General features: G+C 46.8%; 1 protein-coding gene across 1 annotated transcript in view; it reads left to right on the forward strand.

Moving 5' to 3' along the window:
• The first annotated feature begins 426 nt into the window (after positions 1-426).
• Positions 427-15182, forward strand: part of SCD5 (stearoyl-CoA desaturase 5) — a 292550-nt gene continuing 277794 nt past the window's right edge. The window contains exon 1 of the mRNA XM_006885329.1: positions 427-658. Coding sequence (XP_006885391.1) covers positions 427-658 — 232 coding nt within the window. The remainder of the gene's footprint in view (positions 659-15182) is intronic.

Consider the following 15182-nt stretch of genomic DNA (forward strand, 5'->3'; position numbering starts at 1 on the left):
CAAGGCCCTTTCTCTTTAAGAGCCCCACAGGCAAGTCTGATTGGCTGTAGCTATGCAGGTCTTTCTTCTCGGCTCCCTCCGAGCGCGCCCTCCCCCGCCGCTTTCTCGGCTCTTTTTCCACAGCCCCCCTCCTTCCCCCCACCCCTCGGTGCCCCCTCCCGTCTCTTGCTCTCGCCTCTTTCTCGCAGCTGATTTCAGCCCCGGCGGTGGCATGGGTGATACACCAGCAACAGATGCTGGGCGCCCAGATTTGCATCCCTAGGCCACGCTGAGAGCTTGAGAAGGGCTGGGAAGGCGGGGACCGGAGGTGTGGAGAATCCCACCCCCCCAAAAAAGGCAGAAGCCCCTCACCCCCTCCAGCAGCTCAACGCAGCCAGAGCCTCTGCCTCCCGCCTTCTGGACCGCCTGCGCGACCTCTCCTCAGCCATGCGAGGCCCTACGGCAGATGGGGCGAAGGTCCCCTTCTGTAACGCCAAGGAAGAAATCTGTGCCCGGGTCGAAACCTCGGAGGGCGACAGCGGCCGGGAGAGGCCGGACGCGCGCGGGCAGCGCCAGGACATCGTCTGGAGGAACGTGGTCTGGATGAGCCTGCTCCACCTGGGGGCCGTGTACTCGCTCGTGCTCATCCCCAAAGCCCAGCTGCTCACGCTGCTCTGGGGTAAGTCCCGCCGGCGTCTCCTGCGCCCGGGGCGCATGGCAAAGGGCGGCGAGGCGCGCGGGGTCGCTGCCCGTGTCTCGGCGGCTTCAGAGCCCACTCTGCTTTCCCCACACCCCCTGCGCCCCTGGGAATCCTCTTGTATGCCTCTGAGCCCGGCAGGGATTTGTGCCCAGGTATTTCAAACTTCTAACTCTCATTTGCCAGCTCCCCAGTGGAGAGCGGCGAGGACCTGGAGCCCTGCTGCTGGGTGCGTGTGCGCTGGCAGGCGCTGGGCACATCTAAACCCGGCTTCGCGCTTAGGCAAGGGGTCCTCGCCTTGCAGGGTTTTAGGCTTCTCCACTGGCGGCGGACTTTAGAGCCAGTTAATTACTAGAAAGGTAGCGAAGGTAGGAAGAGAGACCCAGCACCGGATTGAGTCTTGCTTCTGCACAAGAGAAATCGGTTTCCCCCTCTACCTTGCCAAGGCCATTGCTCCTGCCCCCTCCCACCCTGAAGAGGGGCTCGTCAATATCCACTTGCAGTTCTCAGGCCCCAGAAGTTTCTCAGAGACAGAAGCGACCTGTGGGGAGAGCGCTCAGCCCGCAGCACAAAGCTTCGACCGTCTGCGCAGCCCCCTTCTCCCTCTGGCACTTGGGGTTTGTTCTCCGCAGCTCCCCCCACTCCCCGACCCCGCACCTGTGGCGCTCCCTTCTCCCGTCGTCCCGTGCCCCACCTCGGCTGGCAGGATTACGAGTCCAGTACTCCTCCATGCTGTCGATGGGGACCTTGCGCCTGCCCTCCAGGTCCCTGAACTCTGAAGCACCACAATTGCCACCACCCCGGCCACCCGCTCCCCAGAACTGATCTCAGCCTGGGCCCCTGTGGCGGCAGCAGCCGGGACAAGAGCCTCAGGCGCTGATATCCTGGGCTGAGAATTGGAGGAGGTAACCCCAGGAAACCTTTCAGCTCCCATTTCCGAGATCTCTAAGGAATGGAGCAGAGCACAACCTACTTTAAGTGCGAGAGGGGAAAGAAGGAAGAAAATGAAAAGACCTCTTTTTTCTACAAAACTACTGGGCAAAATGCCATTTTCAAGCGTCTGGGTAGTTAACGGGGTTACTGTGGCCAAGCTTTCCACTGAAACCCTGCTGTCCCTGCTCTGGGAAACAAATCCAGGGAGAACCTCTTAGGGGGTGTGACCGAGGGAGGAAACACATACAATTTAGGGATAGTGAGAGCAGCAGCGGATCTTGTGAATCTATGAAGAATGAAAGTTACCCTTCTCAGAGGACCTACTGAATTTTGTGTAATTTTTGTCGTCCATCTTTATTCAATGTTAGTTTAGTTCTCTTGTTAATCTCTCTCTCCTCTTCTCTCCACATGGTGAGATTGTGGGGAGGTCAGCTCTGGCACACACTCACACATCCCCAACAGACACCCTTACCCCCACAGTCTCCTGAGCTCTTGATTCAGAGGGGCTGTGCTGTGCCTTGGACTTTAGAGCTGCGGTGTGAGAGAGCTCAGGAGAAGTGAGCACTGGAAATATTATCCTGTGTCCACTGCCTGCAGCCCCGCAGGACCACAGCTCTGCTCTGTACAGCAGTGAAACCTGCTGACTCTGGCATCTAACTGAAAGCCATAAGGCCAAGATTGGCCTCTTCCTTTTTGCCATGATACCTCTGCCCTTCTCAGGCTGCCCTCGGGGTAAAGACAAAAAGAACTTTTCTTTGACAGACCTTGGTCAAAGGATATTTCCCTGGACCCCTACCTCCCTAGAAGAATTCAACACGATTAAAGAGCCTGGTTTTCTGCTTGTACTGCTCACGATATTTTGCTGCCTTAGCTTCTCTTTAAGGAGCTCTGGTAGCATAATGTTGTCCTATTATCCAAAAGGTGACTTCTCTGGGGCCACTAGCAGTTCGAATGGAGAAAGTTGGGCAGTTTCCTGTTAAGATTTACAGCCTTGCAAGGCTTGCACACAGATTCATTCAACCTTGGAAACAGGTCATTATGAGTCAGAATCGACTGGCAGGGAGTTTGAGCTGCTCTTTCTCAGCTGTCTTCTTTAAATTGTAATTCTCTGCTTGCCTTTGATTGCTACTAAGAAAAAAAGGGAAAAATATGGAGAGTGCAGACAATGCTAGATATTGCAGTTTCAAGGTACAAAATTGTGGCTTAGGAACATTGTCTGATGTGTATATAGTTTGTTGTTGTTGGGTTTTTTTTTTTTTTTTAGAAAAGCCAGCAAGATTTCTCCCCACCCCCAAGTGTTCTTTTCCTCCACTTCTCCTATTGGCTCTGTGGAGCTTTAGGACTGAGTTCACACACCCATAGGCTGTGCACCCACTTCAGGGACCTGAGCTGTCTAGGAGATAGTCTTAACCCAGCCATGGTTCAGCACAGTCTACCCCAGTGAGGTTGCCCTGGAAACAAGATACATCCATGCAGTGCACCCAGCAGAGGGTATGTTAGGTCATGAAGAGAGTCATTTGAATGTAGTGACATATCATCCATGAAAGAGCCATCAAGTCCAGTCTCCTCCACTGCCCAGACTCAATCATATACACACATTTTCAAAAGAAGATTATTCTCCTTGGGTCAAAAACACTATTTTCCCTTCTGATCATTGCCATTTATTGCGTGGGCAGGCTGTCAGAACAGGACGTTCTTAGGGTCCTCAAGTCCTGAGGGATGAGTTTATGAGTTTCAAGGACAGAACATAAACCCCAAGTGGAAGGGGAGAAACCTTCTCCTGAGATTTGGGCTAACAAGAAGTTAATCCACATTCTGATGTGCAAATGGGCAGAGGAGGGGAGGCTTTGTGAGTCATGAGATAGAGGGGAAAGTTGCTTCCCAGTGCTCATCTCAGCTTGTCTTGAAGCATTCCCACTGTTGGCTTACAGAAATGCCAGAAACTTTCCCAATCTCTCCCTAAATGTCATCAAGTGCTCTAAGTGTGTCCCATGACAACATCATGATTTGTTGGGTCCCCTTTTATGAGATGAGATCACTTCAGTGACAGTACTGGCTATGCAACAGTGTCCCTCCTTGGTGCTTCAAGGAGGTAGGCCTGCCTTCTACCATTTTCTCTGGGGCAAATGTGGCCATTTCTCAGATTGAGTTAGGAATCCACAGTGTCAAACTGGTGGCTCGACAGTGGAATTCAGCTGTGGTGAGGAAGCTGAGAGGTGACCCCCAATTTAAGGTTTGGAGGGCACTGTCCATCAGCCAGATTTTGTTGAGCTCTGAGAAATCTTTAAAGACAAGCTTTTGTTTGGTAGTGGACAAAAACAAGGCGTCCATGACTTGGGATGAGGGACGTGTGTTTGTTGGGTTGTTTGGACTTCTTTTTTCCAGTGACTTCACAGGTTGCTGAGAAGCCCCCAGAACGTGTGGCCGTGGAGTTCTGTCTTGCCTCCAGCTTTTGAAGTTTAGTGGAGAGATAGAGGCTGAGCCTGAACCCTTGCTCTCTACTTACTTACTGTCTGTATGGCCTTGGACTAGTTAACACCTCTAAGCCTCTGTTGTTTCCTTGTAAAGCCAGACATATTAATGCTACTTGTTCTGGAAGTTGATATGAGAAAGAAATTCAATAATGCCTGCAAAGCACTTAGCACAGTGGCCTTGGTGTGTGTGCAGTAGTTGTTTGCTATCGTTATTATTGGTCCTAATCAGAATCTTTTTCTTAGCGGAAAGAAAAAGGATCCTCTGACAGCACTATAGAGTCTACAAAGCTGGAGATGAACTTGACTTCGTGCCCTCTCTTGGTTGGGAAAGCTTGTTATTGCTTCAGCAACAAAGGTTCTTTCTTGAAACCTCTGAAAGTGAATGATCACATACCGATATCTACTTTCCTTACTCACTCTCTCATGCCCTTCTCTTTTTTTTTATGTATCTCTCCTCTGTTTTCTACTTCCAAAAATGGTCACTGTTTCATAGCTAAGAATCTTTGTGTTCAGCTGACAACTCCTCTGATCCTTAGTGGTTGTGGGTTTTTTCTGTCTGAGCACAGCCATTCTGTTGCTACAGAATTCATCTTTGAATCTCGTAGGGTCTTATTTTTGACTTGTAGTCTCCTCCTCTAGCCTTTTGAGCCATCATTGAAGAGAATCTCCAGTGCTCGCTAGACTATTAAAAACGCGAATGAATCTTCCCTTTTAAACCTCGTCGTTCCCAGCCCTGTTGCCGCAACGCTTGCATTTTGAATAAATGGACAAGCACTAAAAGCCTTACTCGACACTGGAGTGCAGCAAAACCAGACAGGATAAATTGCATTTTTGCTGCTTAATAATTTCAAGAAATATAAAAATAGACTGAGGTTAGTATTAGTAAGTCACTTAAAAACCCCGACCTGGTGAAGGTCATTGCAGCCTACACTGTGATTATGAAATGAGAGAGTGCTGCAGAACAGGAAGTGGGGCTGCAGTTGTGGCATTGCCACCAGTTATTCAGCCTCAGACTCACCCCTGAGAAGGTTGTAAACCTCAGTGTCTTCATCTGTAAAATGAATTGATAGCAATACTGAGCTGGCAGATTGCTGCTGTAATGCTTTCTGTTGTTTGTTGTCGAGTCAGAACCAACTAACAGCTGACTCTTCAGCAGGTTTTCAGAGGCAGTAAATCACATGGGAGGAGACTACACATCTCCTTGGAGCAGCTGGTCGATTTGAACCCTGTGCATTTGACATTGCAGTGCAACTTCTTATCACCAGGACACCGGAGCTCCCCACTGTAATAATTATTGATAAGTGCCTTCATGTCACATGTGACTCATAGCGACCCTATGTATAGCAACTCTGAAGCATGTCCTCTCCTGAGCCAGTCTCACTGACTCTAACACACCTAATCCCATTGCCCCAATTACTGTATCAATCCATCTCATCTTGAGTTTTCCTCTCCTGAGCTGTCCCTCCACACTTCCAAGCATGAAGTCCCTTTTCAAGGACCAGTTCTCACTGGCCATGTACCCAAAGTATGTGAGACAGAGCTTCAAAATCCTAGCCTCTAAGGAGAATCTTGGTTTCATCCGTTCTAAGATAGACTGACTTGTTTTCTTTGGCAGTTCAAGACTCTTCTCTGGCACCACAACTCAAAGGCATTGATTCTTCTTCTGTCATCCTTGGTCATTGTCCAGCTCTCTGATGTATAGCTAGTAATTGCAAAGACCATGGCCTGGATCAGGTGCACCTTAGTCTCTAGACTGACATTGTTGCTTCTCAGTACTGTGGAGAGGTCCCTGATAGCAGATTTTCCCCCCACTGCAATTTGTTTTTTGATTTCCTGACTGCTGTGGAACTGAGTAAGCTGTATTTGTTGACAATCTCAAACTCTTCTCCATCCATCATGGTGCTGTCAGTCGGCCCAGTGGTGAGAGTCTTTGTCTTCTTAATGTTGAGTTTCAATCCGTATTGAAGATTATAGTCCTTGACCTTCTGCCACAAGCACTTTAGATCCTCCTCAGTTTCAGCAAGCAAGGCTGTGTCATCCACGTAATGCAGGTTGTTGATGAGTCTTCTTCCAATCCCGGTGCCACATTCCTCCTCATAAAGTGCAGCCTCCCAAATGATCTGTTCTGTATTGAAAAGGTATGGAGATAAGATGTATCCCTGATACATTCCTTTCCTGATTTTGAATCATGCTTTGTTTTCCTGCTCTGTTCTGAGGACTGCTTCCTGGTCCAAGTATAGATTTCTCATGAGCACAATCAAGTGTTCTGGGATTCCCACTCTTCTCAAGGTTAGCCACAATTTGTTGTGATCTACACAGTCAAATGCCTTTGCATAGTCAAAGAAACACAGATAGACATTCCTCTGATACTCATTGCTTTCTGCCAAGATCCATCTGACATTGGTGATAATGTCTGGGGCATCTATTAAAGTCCCTGTCAGGAAGTAGATAACGTTATCTGCTATTATCACTTCCTGTCCTGTGACCTTTGTAGTGAAACTTGCACTGGATTTATCATGTGTCTTGGACCTTGAATTGTGTGGTTTAAATATATCACACCCTATAAATCCAAATATTTGACATTTTACTTCTTGCCTTCTCTTTATTGTTTTTATTAGATGCCAGTATGAACAAAGGACCTGACCCTTGTCCTATCCTGTTTCAATGTCACTGGTCAATCCATCTTGTTGGGGGTCTTCCTCTCTTTCTCTGGCCTTCTCCAGCATGATGTCCCTCTCCAGGGACTAGCCCTTCTGACAACAAGCCCAGAGTACGTAAGATGTTTGTCTCCAAGGAGCACCCTGGTTGCATTTTCCCCAAGATAAACTTGTTAGTGAATATATATATATATATATGTATTTCTGTATTGTAGAACTTATATACTAAAAAATTATAGTGATTGCTTGGAAAAGCAAGCAGATTTGCAAAAGTTACCACATCCAAAGTGGTTTCTTTAAGTCTTTCATGGCTTAGGATATGTAGTGCCCACTTATATTTTCTGCTGTTGGAGGTTTAGTGGGAAAAGCTTATCCCACTTTTATTGCATGCTGCCACCTGGTGGGTGTCTGTATATGTATAAAATCCTCTACATTGTTGTTCTTAAGTGTCATTGAGTTGAATCCAGTTCATAGCAACCCTGTGAACATAAGATCTGAACCCTGTCTTGTCCTGTGCCATCTCTGACACACGTGAGCCCATTGCTGCATCACTGTGTCAATCCATCTTATTGAAAGTCTTCCTCTTTTTCACTGATCCTCTACCTTTCCAAACACGCTGTCCATTTATGAGGAATAGCCTTTCCTTTGCAAGATGTCCAAAGTATGTGAGATGAAACCTCACCATCCTTGTCTCTAAGGGGCATCCTGGTGGTAAGAAATTGCGCTGCCAACCCAAAGATATGTGGTTCAAATCCACCAGCTGCTCTGTGGGAGAAAGATGAACAATCTCCTCCTGTGCTTTTACTGCCTCTGAAAACCTGCTTGAGGGTCAGTTTGGGGTTGGTCCTGACTCAGCAGTACACAGCAACAGCAACAGTGCTATTAAAAGGGAAGCTTTTGTGGGTAAGTGGTCCATTTTCTCCTCAGGAGAAACATAGGGCAACTCCTGTGTGATTTACTGCCTCTGAAAACCCACTGCAAGGTCAGCTATGAGTCAGTTCTACAACAATGATATAAAAATCCATTCATCTATAAAATATTGTGTTGTTTTATTTAAAACGCCTCCCATTACTGAAAACACATGGTGCTAGCAAAAATTTCCCAGGAGAAAAGAATTCAGTCTTGAAAGAGTTAATCCACAAAAGCAACTCTCATTTTGGGTGACATTTTTGTCCTTGAATGTTTATTTTGATATCCTGGGGTCTCTGGTGTACAGTGTTTGCGTGCTCTTTTGTGTGTTTCTTTGGAAGTGACACAACCTTAACGGTGGTTGTAAGTATGGGCTTTGGAGTCAGGGGATCTGGGTTCAAAGCCCAGCCCCTCCCAGCACCTCCCATCCTCAGTGTCTCCAGCAGCACAACAGGAATGAAAACAGTACAGCCAGCATCAGGTCACAGTTAGAATGAAAGCAAACAGTGGAGTACAGAGTGTGGCCTGGAGCCAGCTTCATTCACACAGCCCTACTGTTTGACTTACTTCAGTCATCTTCTGGGGAGGAGAACCTCTCCTCAGCCAGTGTCCAGGTTGGAGAAAGCCTGGCTCTCAGAAAGTCCTAGTCATGGGAAAGGCACTTTGCCACCAATTTCATTTCCCTTGACAATGAATTGGTGACACCAATATGAGGTAACAGCTGTCCCTCCTTCATAAGTACCCACCACTTATTCTTATGTGAATGGCTATGAGAGCCTTCATTTTGCATGTGGTCAACGTATTCATTCACAAGTTTAAAATTCATATGAATTTTTTTATATGAATTTTTAAATGGATGCACATCATAATTAGTTGAGAAACCTTAAAAAATTTCTGAAGCTTAGTCTCTCACCCCAAGTCAAAGCAAAATCCTAAAACAAACAAAACCCCTCATTTGCTATAGAGCTGACTCAGAGTCATGTGTACCAGTGAGAACTGTGCTCCAGACGGGTCCCAAGCCTGGATCCATTGGAAGCAGATAACCAAGTCTTTCTTCCAAGGTTCCTCTGGATGGAGTCAAACTGCTAAAACAGTTGAATGCTTGACAGTATGTGCCACCCAGACACTCTGACCCCACATTACCCATGAGCCTCTGCTGTAGAGTGGATTCTGACATAGAGACCCTCTGCTGGGCTTCCTAGGCTGTAAATCTTTATGGGAGACTGGTGGATTCATCCTACCAACCTTTTGGTTGCCAGTGTTAACAGGCTACGCACTACACCATCAGAGATCCTGAACCCATATTCTCTTAAAAGAAACCTAACACATTGCCATCGAGTCAGACGTGACTCATAGCTGAGCCACTGGTGGGTTTCGGAGGCTATAAAGTCACACTGGAGTAGATTGCCCATCTTTCTCCCTCAGAGCCACTGGTGTATTCGAACTGCCGGAGAGGTGTTGCCTTTGGGTTTGTAGTATGACTCTCTGCAGACTACACCACCAGAGCTGTAATCTTATCACTGCCACATTCTGTGTGACCCGGGGAAGGTCTGGACCTGTAGAGTGGATCACGAATAACACTTGTTTTCTGTCAGTTCTCTGAGCTAGAGCGTTGAGCACCTGAGTGAAAGGTGGTCCAGATCTGTATCTGTGTCATGTAAGAACACCCACTGAAGGACATGTTAGTTTTTATAGGTCTTGCTTTGTTGTTGTTAGATGCTGTCAAGTGAACAGCAGGTGGAAATTGTGCCCTTCCTGCGTCATCCTCACAGTCGCCACCATGTTCAGACCCGTTAGTGCACTCCCCGTGCCAAGGTTGCAGGGCACTTGGCTACTGAGTGAAAGATGGATGGTTCAACCTCACCCAGTGGCTGGAAGAGGAGAGCAGGAGATCTGCTCCCGTCACCATTACAGCTGAGAAAACCCTGTCCCTTGGGGATATGGCAGCACTAACAACATTAGGAGCCTCAATCGTATTTCCCAAGTAAAAAAAAAAAAATGGGTTTTTTTTTGACATTGACTTAAGTGTTTTTGATGAACAGCCTGGGCCTAGCACTGTTACGTGCTTTATTTATTCAGTTAGGGGCAGCGTAGTCAATAGGGAGGTGCTTTGTTAACTCCAAAGTGACCACTCACTGGTGATTCAAATCCACTGACAGCTCTCTGGGAGAAAGATGGGCAATCTTCTCCTGTGCCGTTTACAACCTCAAAACCCCACTAGAGGAAGCCAGCTATGAGTCAGAAGTCAGCTTCTGACTCGATGGTAGTAAGTTTTTATTCAAGTAATATTTATTAGTCCCCTGTTGTCTGCCAGGCACTGGCACGTTGTTAAACAAGACACTATCCTTGACCCTTGACTTCATACAGTTCAGTTGAAAACCGGTCCAGCGAGCAAGCAGTGGCTGCCAAGGCAGCATTAGTTATAGCCCTGGGCAGGGGCTATGGGGAATTTCCCTGTGGAGGGCTTGGTGGTGGCAGTGGAGGGGCTCCCCGGAGGTGAGGGGAAGCTCAGCTGAGGCTGGAAGGCACTCTGGGGCTGGCAGAGGGATTTTAGTGAGAGTTTGTCTCAGGCGACAGCATGAATAAGATCCTCAGGGGAGAAAGAGGCCAAATGAGAAGCACAGTCCTTTTCAGAGAACGGATTGTTTCAGGTAGTTAGAGAGGAATGTGGAGAGAGGGCGAGCTGATGCCAGGCACTGGAAGGAGGCTGGAGGGGATGCAGGCTGTGGAGAGGATGCCTATTGAACACACTTTGTTTTTATTGTTAGGTGTTGACAAGTGGGAAGTAACTCATAAGCTAACCTTGCTGTGGGCTTTCAGAGGCTGTGAGTTGTATGAGATGAAAGTCTCCTTCTTTGGGGGGAGGGTGGAGGGGTTTGTGCGGGGAGAAGGGTGCAACAATGAATGAATGGAATAAAAAAAAATCATTTTGTGAAATAAAAAAAAAAAAGAAAGTATCCTTCTTTCTTCTGTGGATCAGTTGGTGGATTTGAACCATTTACCTTAAGGTGGCAGCTCAACTCTTTACCACTAAGCCACCAGACCTCCCTTTGGGCACATTTAGTCTTTACAGAGGAAACCCTGGTAGCCTAGACCTCCCGGAGTTGCTCTGTAGGCGCAAAGGCCACATCCTTCTAGTGGTGCAAACCCATCACCAGCTCCTGAGAAAGATGGGCAGTCTCTTCCCATATGATTGAAGCCAAAGGGAGGTTCTGACCAATGGCGATGAGTTGAGCCTTTGTCAGACTCTTACTTCCTCCTGCCCCACTCTCAGCCTAGCCACCCATCACTGAATTCGTTTAGATGGAATGGCCTGGGGGCCAGTTGCTATACCATACATTTGCTGATGGTATAAGTGAGTCTAAAGTTTTCCTGAGAGGACTCTGGGGCAAAGCAGGTCTGAAGTAGGCCTGGGTACTTCCCCTCTGAGGGGTCCAAGCTGAGAGGAGGCTAGGAATACTGTCTTAATTTGGCCTTTGATTTCACAGACTTAGAAATATGTCTCTTGGATTAAATAAATTGCTAAGACTTTCAAGGGTTTAATAACACGTAGACTCAGTGTATGTGCCTCCTCCAGTCTTCCTCTATTCTCTATTCTTTCCATCGGTTGCTGAAGTGCAAGAGAGGGAGGGAGAGAGAGAGAGAGAGAGAGAGAGAGAGTTCCTAGGGATAGTGGGAGGGCTCTCTCTGAGGCGGAGCTTTGGTGTCACAGTACATCATGTGCTTCTAACCAAAAGGAAAGATGGGGAATTCTTCCACAAACATGTGTAGCCTCAGTATCCTGATAGAGGGTTGCTATGAATTGGAAGCCAGCCTATAGTACTGGCTTTTGGGTTCTCTCTGCTTCTGCATCCGGCTCCCTCTTTCTTTCCTGAAATCTCTTGGAAGAGAAGAGAACTTGAATGGAAGATCTGCTTCTGTGGGAGCTGGGTCTGACACTTACCACAAATGGTTGGAGGACCTGACAGATCCTGGCATGCTACAGGCTTCTCTCTGGAGGCATCACAGGGCTGTAGAAAAAACATTGACAAAGCTCATGGCTGCAGCTGCTAAGCCCCGCAAGAGTTTAATAGTAAACCTAGACTCAGAGTGTATATGCCTTCCCCATTCTTCCTCTGTTCTCATTCTTTCCCTTTTCCCTAAAGTGTAAGAGAAGAAATGTGTAGAGTTGGTGGTCCCGCTATGTTCCAAGGGCAGAGTTAGGCTTCTATTTTGGCTTTTTGCTCAGTGACCAGTCCTGGTTAGGCAAAAGTAGCCATGGTAGCCCATTTCTCAACAAGCCTTAGAACCTTGCTATTCAAAGCGGACTACAACGCACAACCTCAGCATCACCTGGGAGCTTGTTAGAAATGCAGGTGCACAGCCCCCACCCTGTGCCTATCGGGTCAGGTGTTAATAAGATCACCAGGAGCTTCACCTGCCCACTCAAGTCAGAGAAGCGTTCCAGCTCAAGTCCCACAGCAGCTTGGCGATTTAGAAAGGCCAAGCATCTGAGATTTTGCAATTTTTACTTCTAATGGCCCCTCCCCTCTGCGCCCCTTGCTACCCTTCTGACTCCTTGTAGCTTATTTTTAGACCACGCCGGGATCCTGTTTCTCTTTGTCAACAAAAGGCTGTTGCTAAAAATCTTTCCACCAGCAGCAGCAATGTTTAATTCATGGGCTAGAAAATTAATTTTATTTTCATGAATAGAGCTGGGGGACAATAACAAGGAGGCTCTGTGTACAACACTTGGGAATTCTTCAGCCTGTCTTAACAGATGCCGGGGAGAGGGTGAGGGGTGAAGAGGGCTGCCCTCCCCAAGATTTTGAAGCAAATTAGCTCTGTTAGGATACCTTTGGCTACAAGTAGCAAAACTGTTTGGATCTGTCAGATTTAGCTAATAATGGACTGCAGGCTAGAAACCTCTTGGTTTAGAGTTACCCATAACCTGGTGGGTGGGCCATGTGTTTGAAAGGTGGTTGGGCCCGATGAAGTCTTCAGTTTGGAGGCTCATGTGTGCGGTGGTTGGATTCTGGAAGACGGTTTCTCTTGTCTTGGTGAAGGATGGTTGTGGATTGTTTGGTTGTTGGGTTTGTTTTTTTGTGTGTGTGTGTGTGTTTTTTGGGTTTTTTTTATCCCCCATTCATAATCGGGTGTGAGCTGATTGGATTTGATGTTAATTGTGTTTGGGATGAATATTCCTCTAAGTGGTATAGCACTGGCCTGTTGATTTGCTGTACTGAAGTAACTTGGGGTTGCTGTGATGCTGAACGCTGCCACTGGTGTGTCTAATGCCTTAATGGTTACCCATCGTGGGCAGTGTTTGGTGGCGCTCCCATTTGGAAGGAGTGGCATCCATTTCCTAAGCAACATGCCCCTGGAAATTCTATGAAGGTCTTTTGTTCAAAGGGTCATGCTTGACTTGACGACACTTAACAAAAACAGCACAAACTTAGCTTTCAAATGGCATGTGTGCTAAGAAATACTTCCAATTTCATTAATTAGAAATGATAAAATAGAGCATTTCTGGTTGTTAACTGTTATTAGGTGCCATGGGGTTGAGTACAACTCATAGCAACCCTATGAGCCACAGATCTGAACCCTGTCTAATCCCGTGTCATCTTCATCTCTGACACACTTGAGCGCATTGCTGCTGTCATCATGTCAGTCCATCTCGTCAAGGGTCTTCCTCTGTTTTGCTGACCCCCTGCCTTTCCAAGAATGATGACCCTCTCCAAGGAATAGCTTAGCAACATGCCCAAAGTATGTGAGCTGAAGCTTTGCCATTCTTGCCTCCAAGGAGCATTCTGGCTACACTTTCTTAAGACATAGCTGTTTGTTCTTTTGACAGTCTTTGGGATATTCAATACTCTTCTTCAACACTATGGCTCAAAGACATCAAGGCTTCTTCTGTCACCCTTATTTGTTGTCCAGCTTTCAGATACTTAGTGAGTGATTGAAGACCATGGCTTGAATCAGGTGCACCTTAGTCATCAAACTGACATCGTTGCTCCTCAGTACTTTGGAGAAGTCCCTGACAGCAGACTTGCCCAATACAATAGATATGCTGGTCTCCTGATTGCTGGGATACCAAGGATGTTGACTGTGGATCCAATTAAGAGGAAATCAATGACAACTTCAGTCTTTATCTATCATGATGTTGCTTATCAGTCTATTGGTGAGGATTTTTGTCTTCTTGATGTTGAGATGCAATCAATATTGAAGGCTGTAGTCTTAGATCTTCTGCAGCAAGGATTTTAAGTCCTTTTTACTTTCAGTGAGCGTAACTGCATAACTGAACTGACTTGAAAATGTTACTATGGCTGAATCGTTTTTCCTACCATGTTGGGCTTATCTGTGTGTGTTTTACTTCTGGTTGTAAATAGCTGTTACAGTTGCAGACAACATCTGTAGTTACAACACTGGCTATGGATGATTAGAGAGGCTGGCCCTTCCTGAAGTTTTTTTTATTAGAGAGGAAGGACTTCTTTTTTTTTTTTTTTTTTTGTATCCCAAAGCTCTCCTCAGTGTCACTTGCAGGACTGTGTTAAATGTTTATTGTCAAACCTATCACTGGAGGAAATCGGTTACCATGGCTACATTTGCCTAACCAGGATTGGTTACTGAGCAGAGAGCCATAACAGAAGCCTAATTCTGCCCTGAGGACAGAGGGGGACCGCCAGCTCTGCTCCATGGCCTTCCTTCACACCCTCTCATGTCTTTCCCGTGTCATGTCTGTTCATCTCAGCGTCATCTTAATGCCATCTCTGGTCCAGGAAAGTGCTCGTCTCTGTTTTACATTTTAGCAGCTCTTCTTCTCCACTGCCCCACTGCTATGCTGTTTCTAAGTCCCCAGTGGGTGTTTTAAAGTCGATCTTTTCCATGAGGCTCTGAGTCTTTGCTGGCATTTCTGCTTCACCAGCATACACTATAGGGCCTCTCTTGTGATAAATGCTCAGCACGTGAGTGCTGGTTGAAAGAATAAAGGAATAGATGAGTGGATTAGTTAAAAGTCACAGTGTGACCTCTCTTTAAAAGTGGTGTGTGTGTGTTGCATTTTATTCCTTAACATAATGATATTTTTCTCCTTTTAGAGAACTTTCCATGGGAATTTTAGGAAAGGATTGGGGACAGAGGGGCCTTTGTTTGCACACCTCTGTCTATGCCTGTGAGTTGTCCTAACTCCATTACATTCCCAGAAGGTGCTGGGGAGGTTTTTCTGGGTATAGGAAATTGTTAAGTTCCCTTGTGGGAAGGTACAATAAAATTAAAAGGAGAAAGCAAGCAAGCCAGCGACTTGGAGTGTGTTCTCACAAAGGCTTTCTCTAGCGGCACACAGGAGGCCCCCAGAGTTGTGGTCTCTCCCCTCAGCACCCTGACTCCTGGCAGCCCCATACCTGGTCCTGTGCCATCCCTGAACTTCGTTATAGGCTGGATGGCTGTGATCCATAGAATTTTTCATGGCTGGCTTTTTTTTTTTAAAAACACCTTTCTTCTTCTTCTTCTTCTTCTTCTTCTTCTTCTTCTTCTTCTTCTTCTTCTTCTTCTTCT

The sequence above is a fragment of the Elephantulus edwardii genome, unplaced genomic scaffold, assembly GCF_000299155.1.
Source record: "Elephantulus edwardii isolate Elephantulus edwardi_28Jun2011 unplaced genomic scaffold, EleEdw1.0 scaffold00042, whole genome shotgun sequence".
Lineage (NCBI taxonomy): Eukaryota > Metazoa > Chordata > Mammalia > Macroscelidea > Macroscelididae > Elephantulus > Elephantulus edwardii.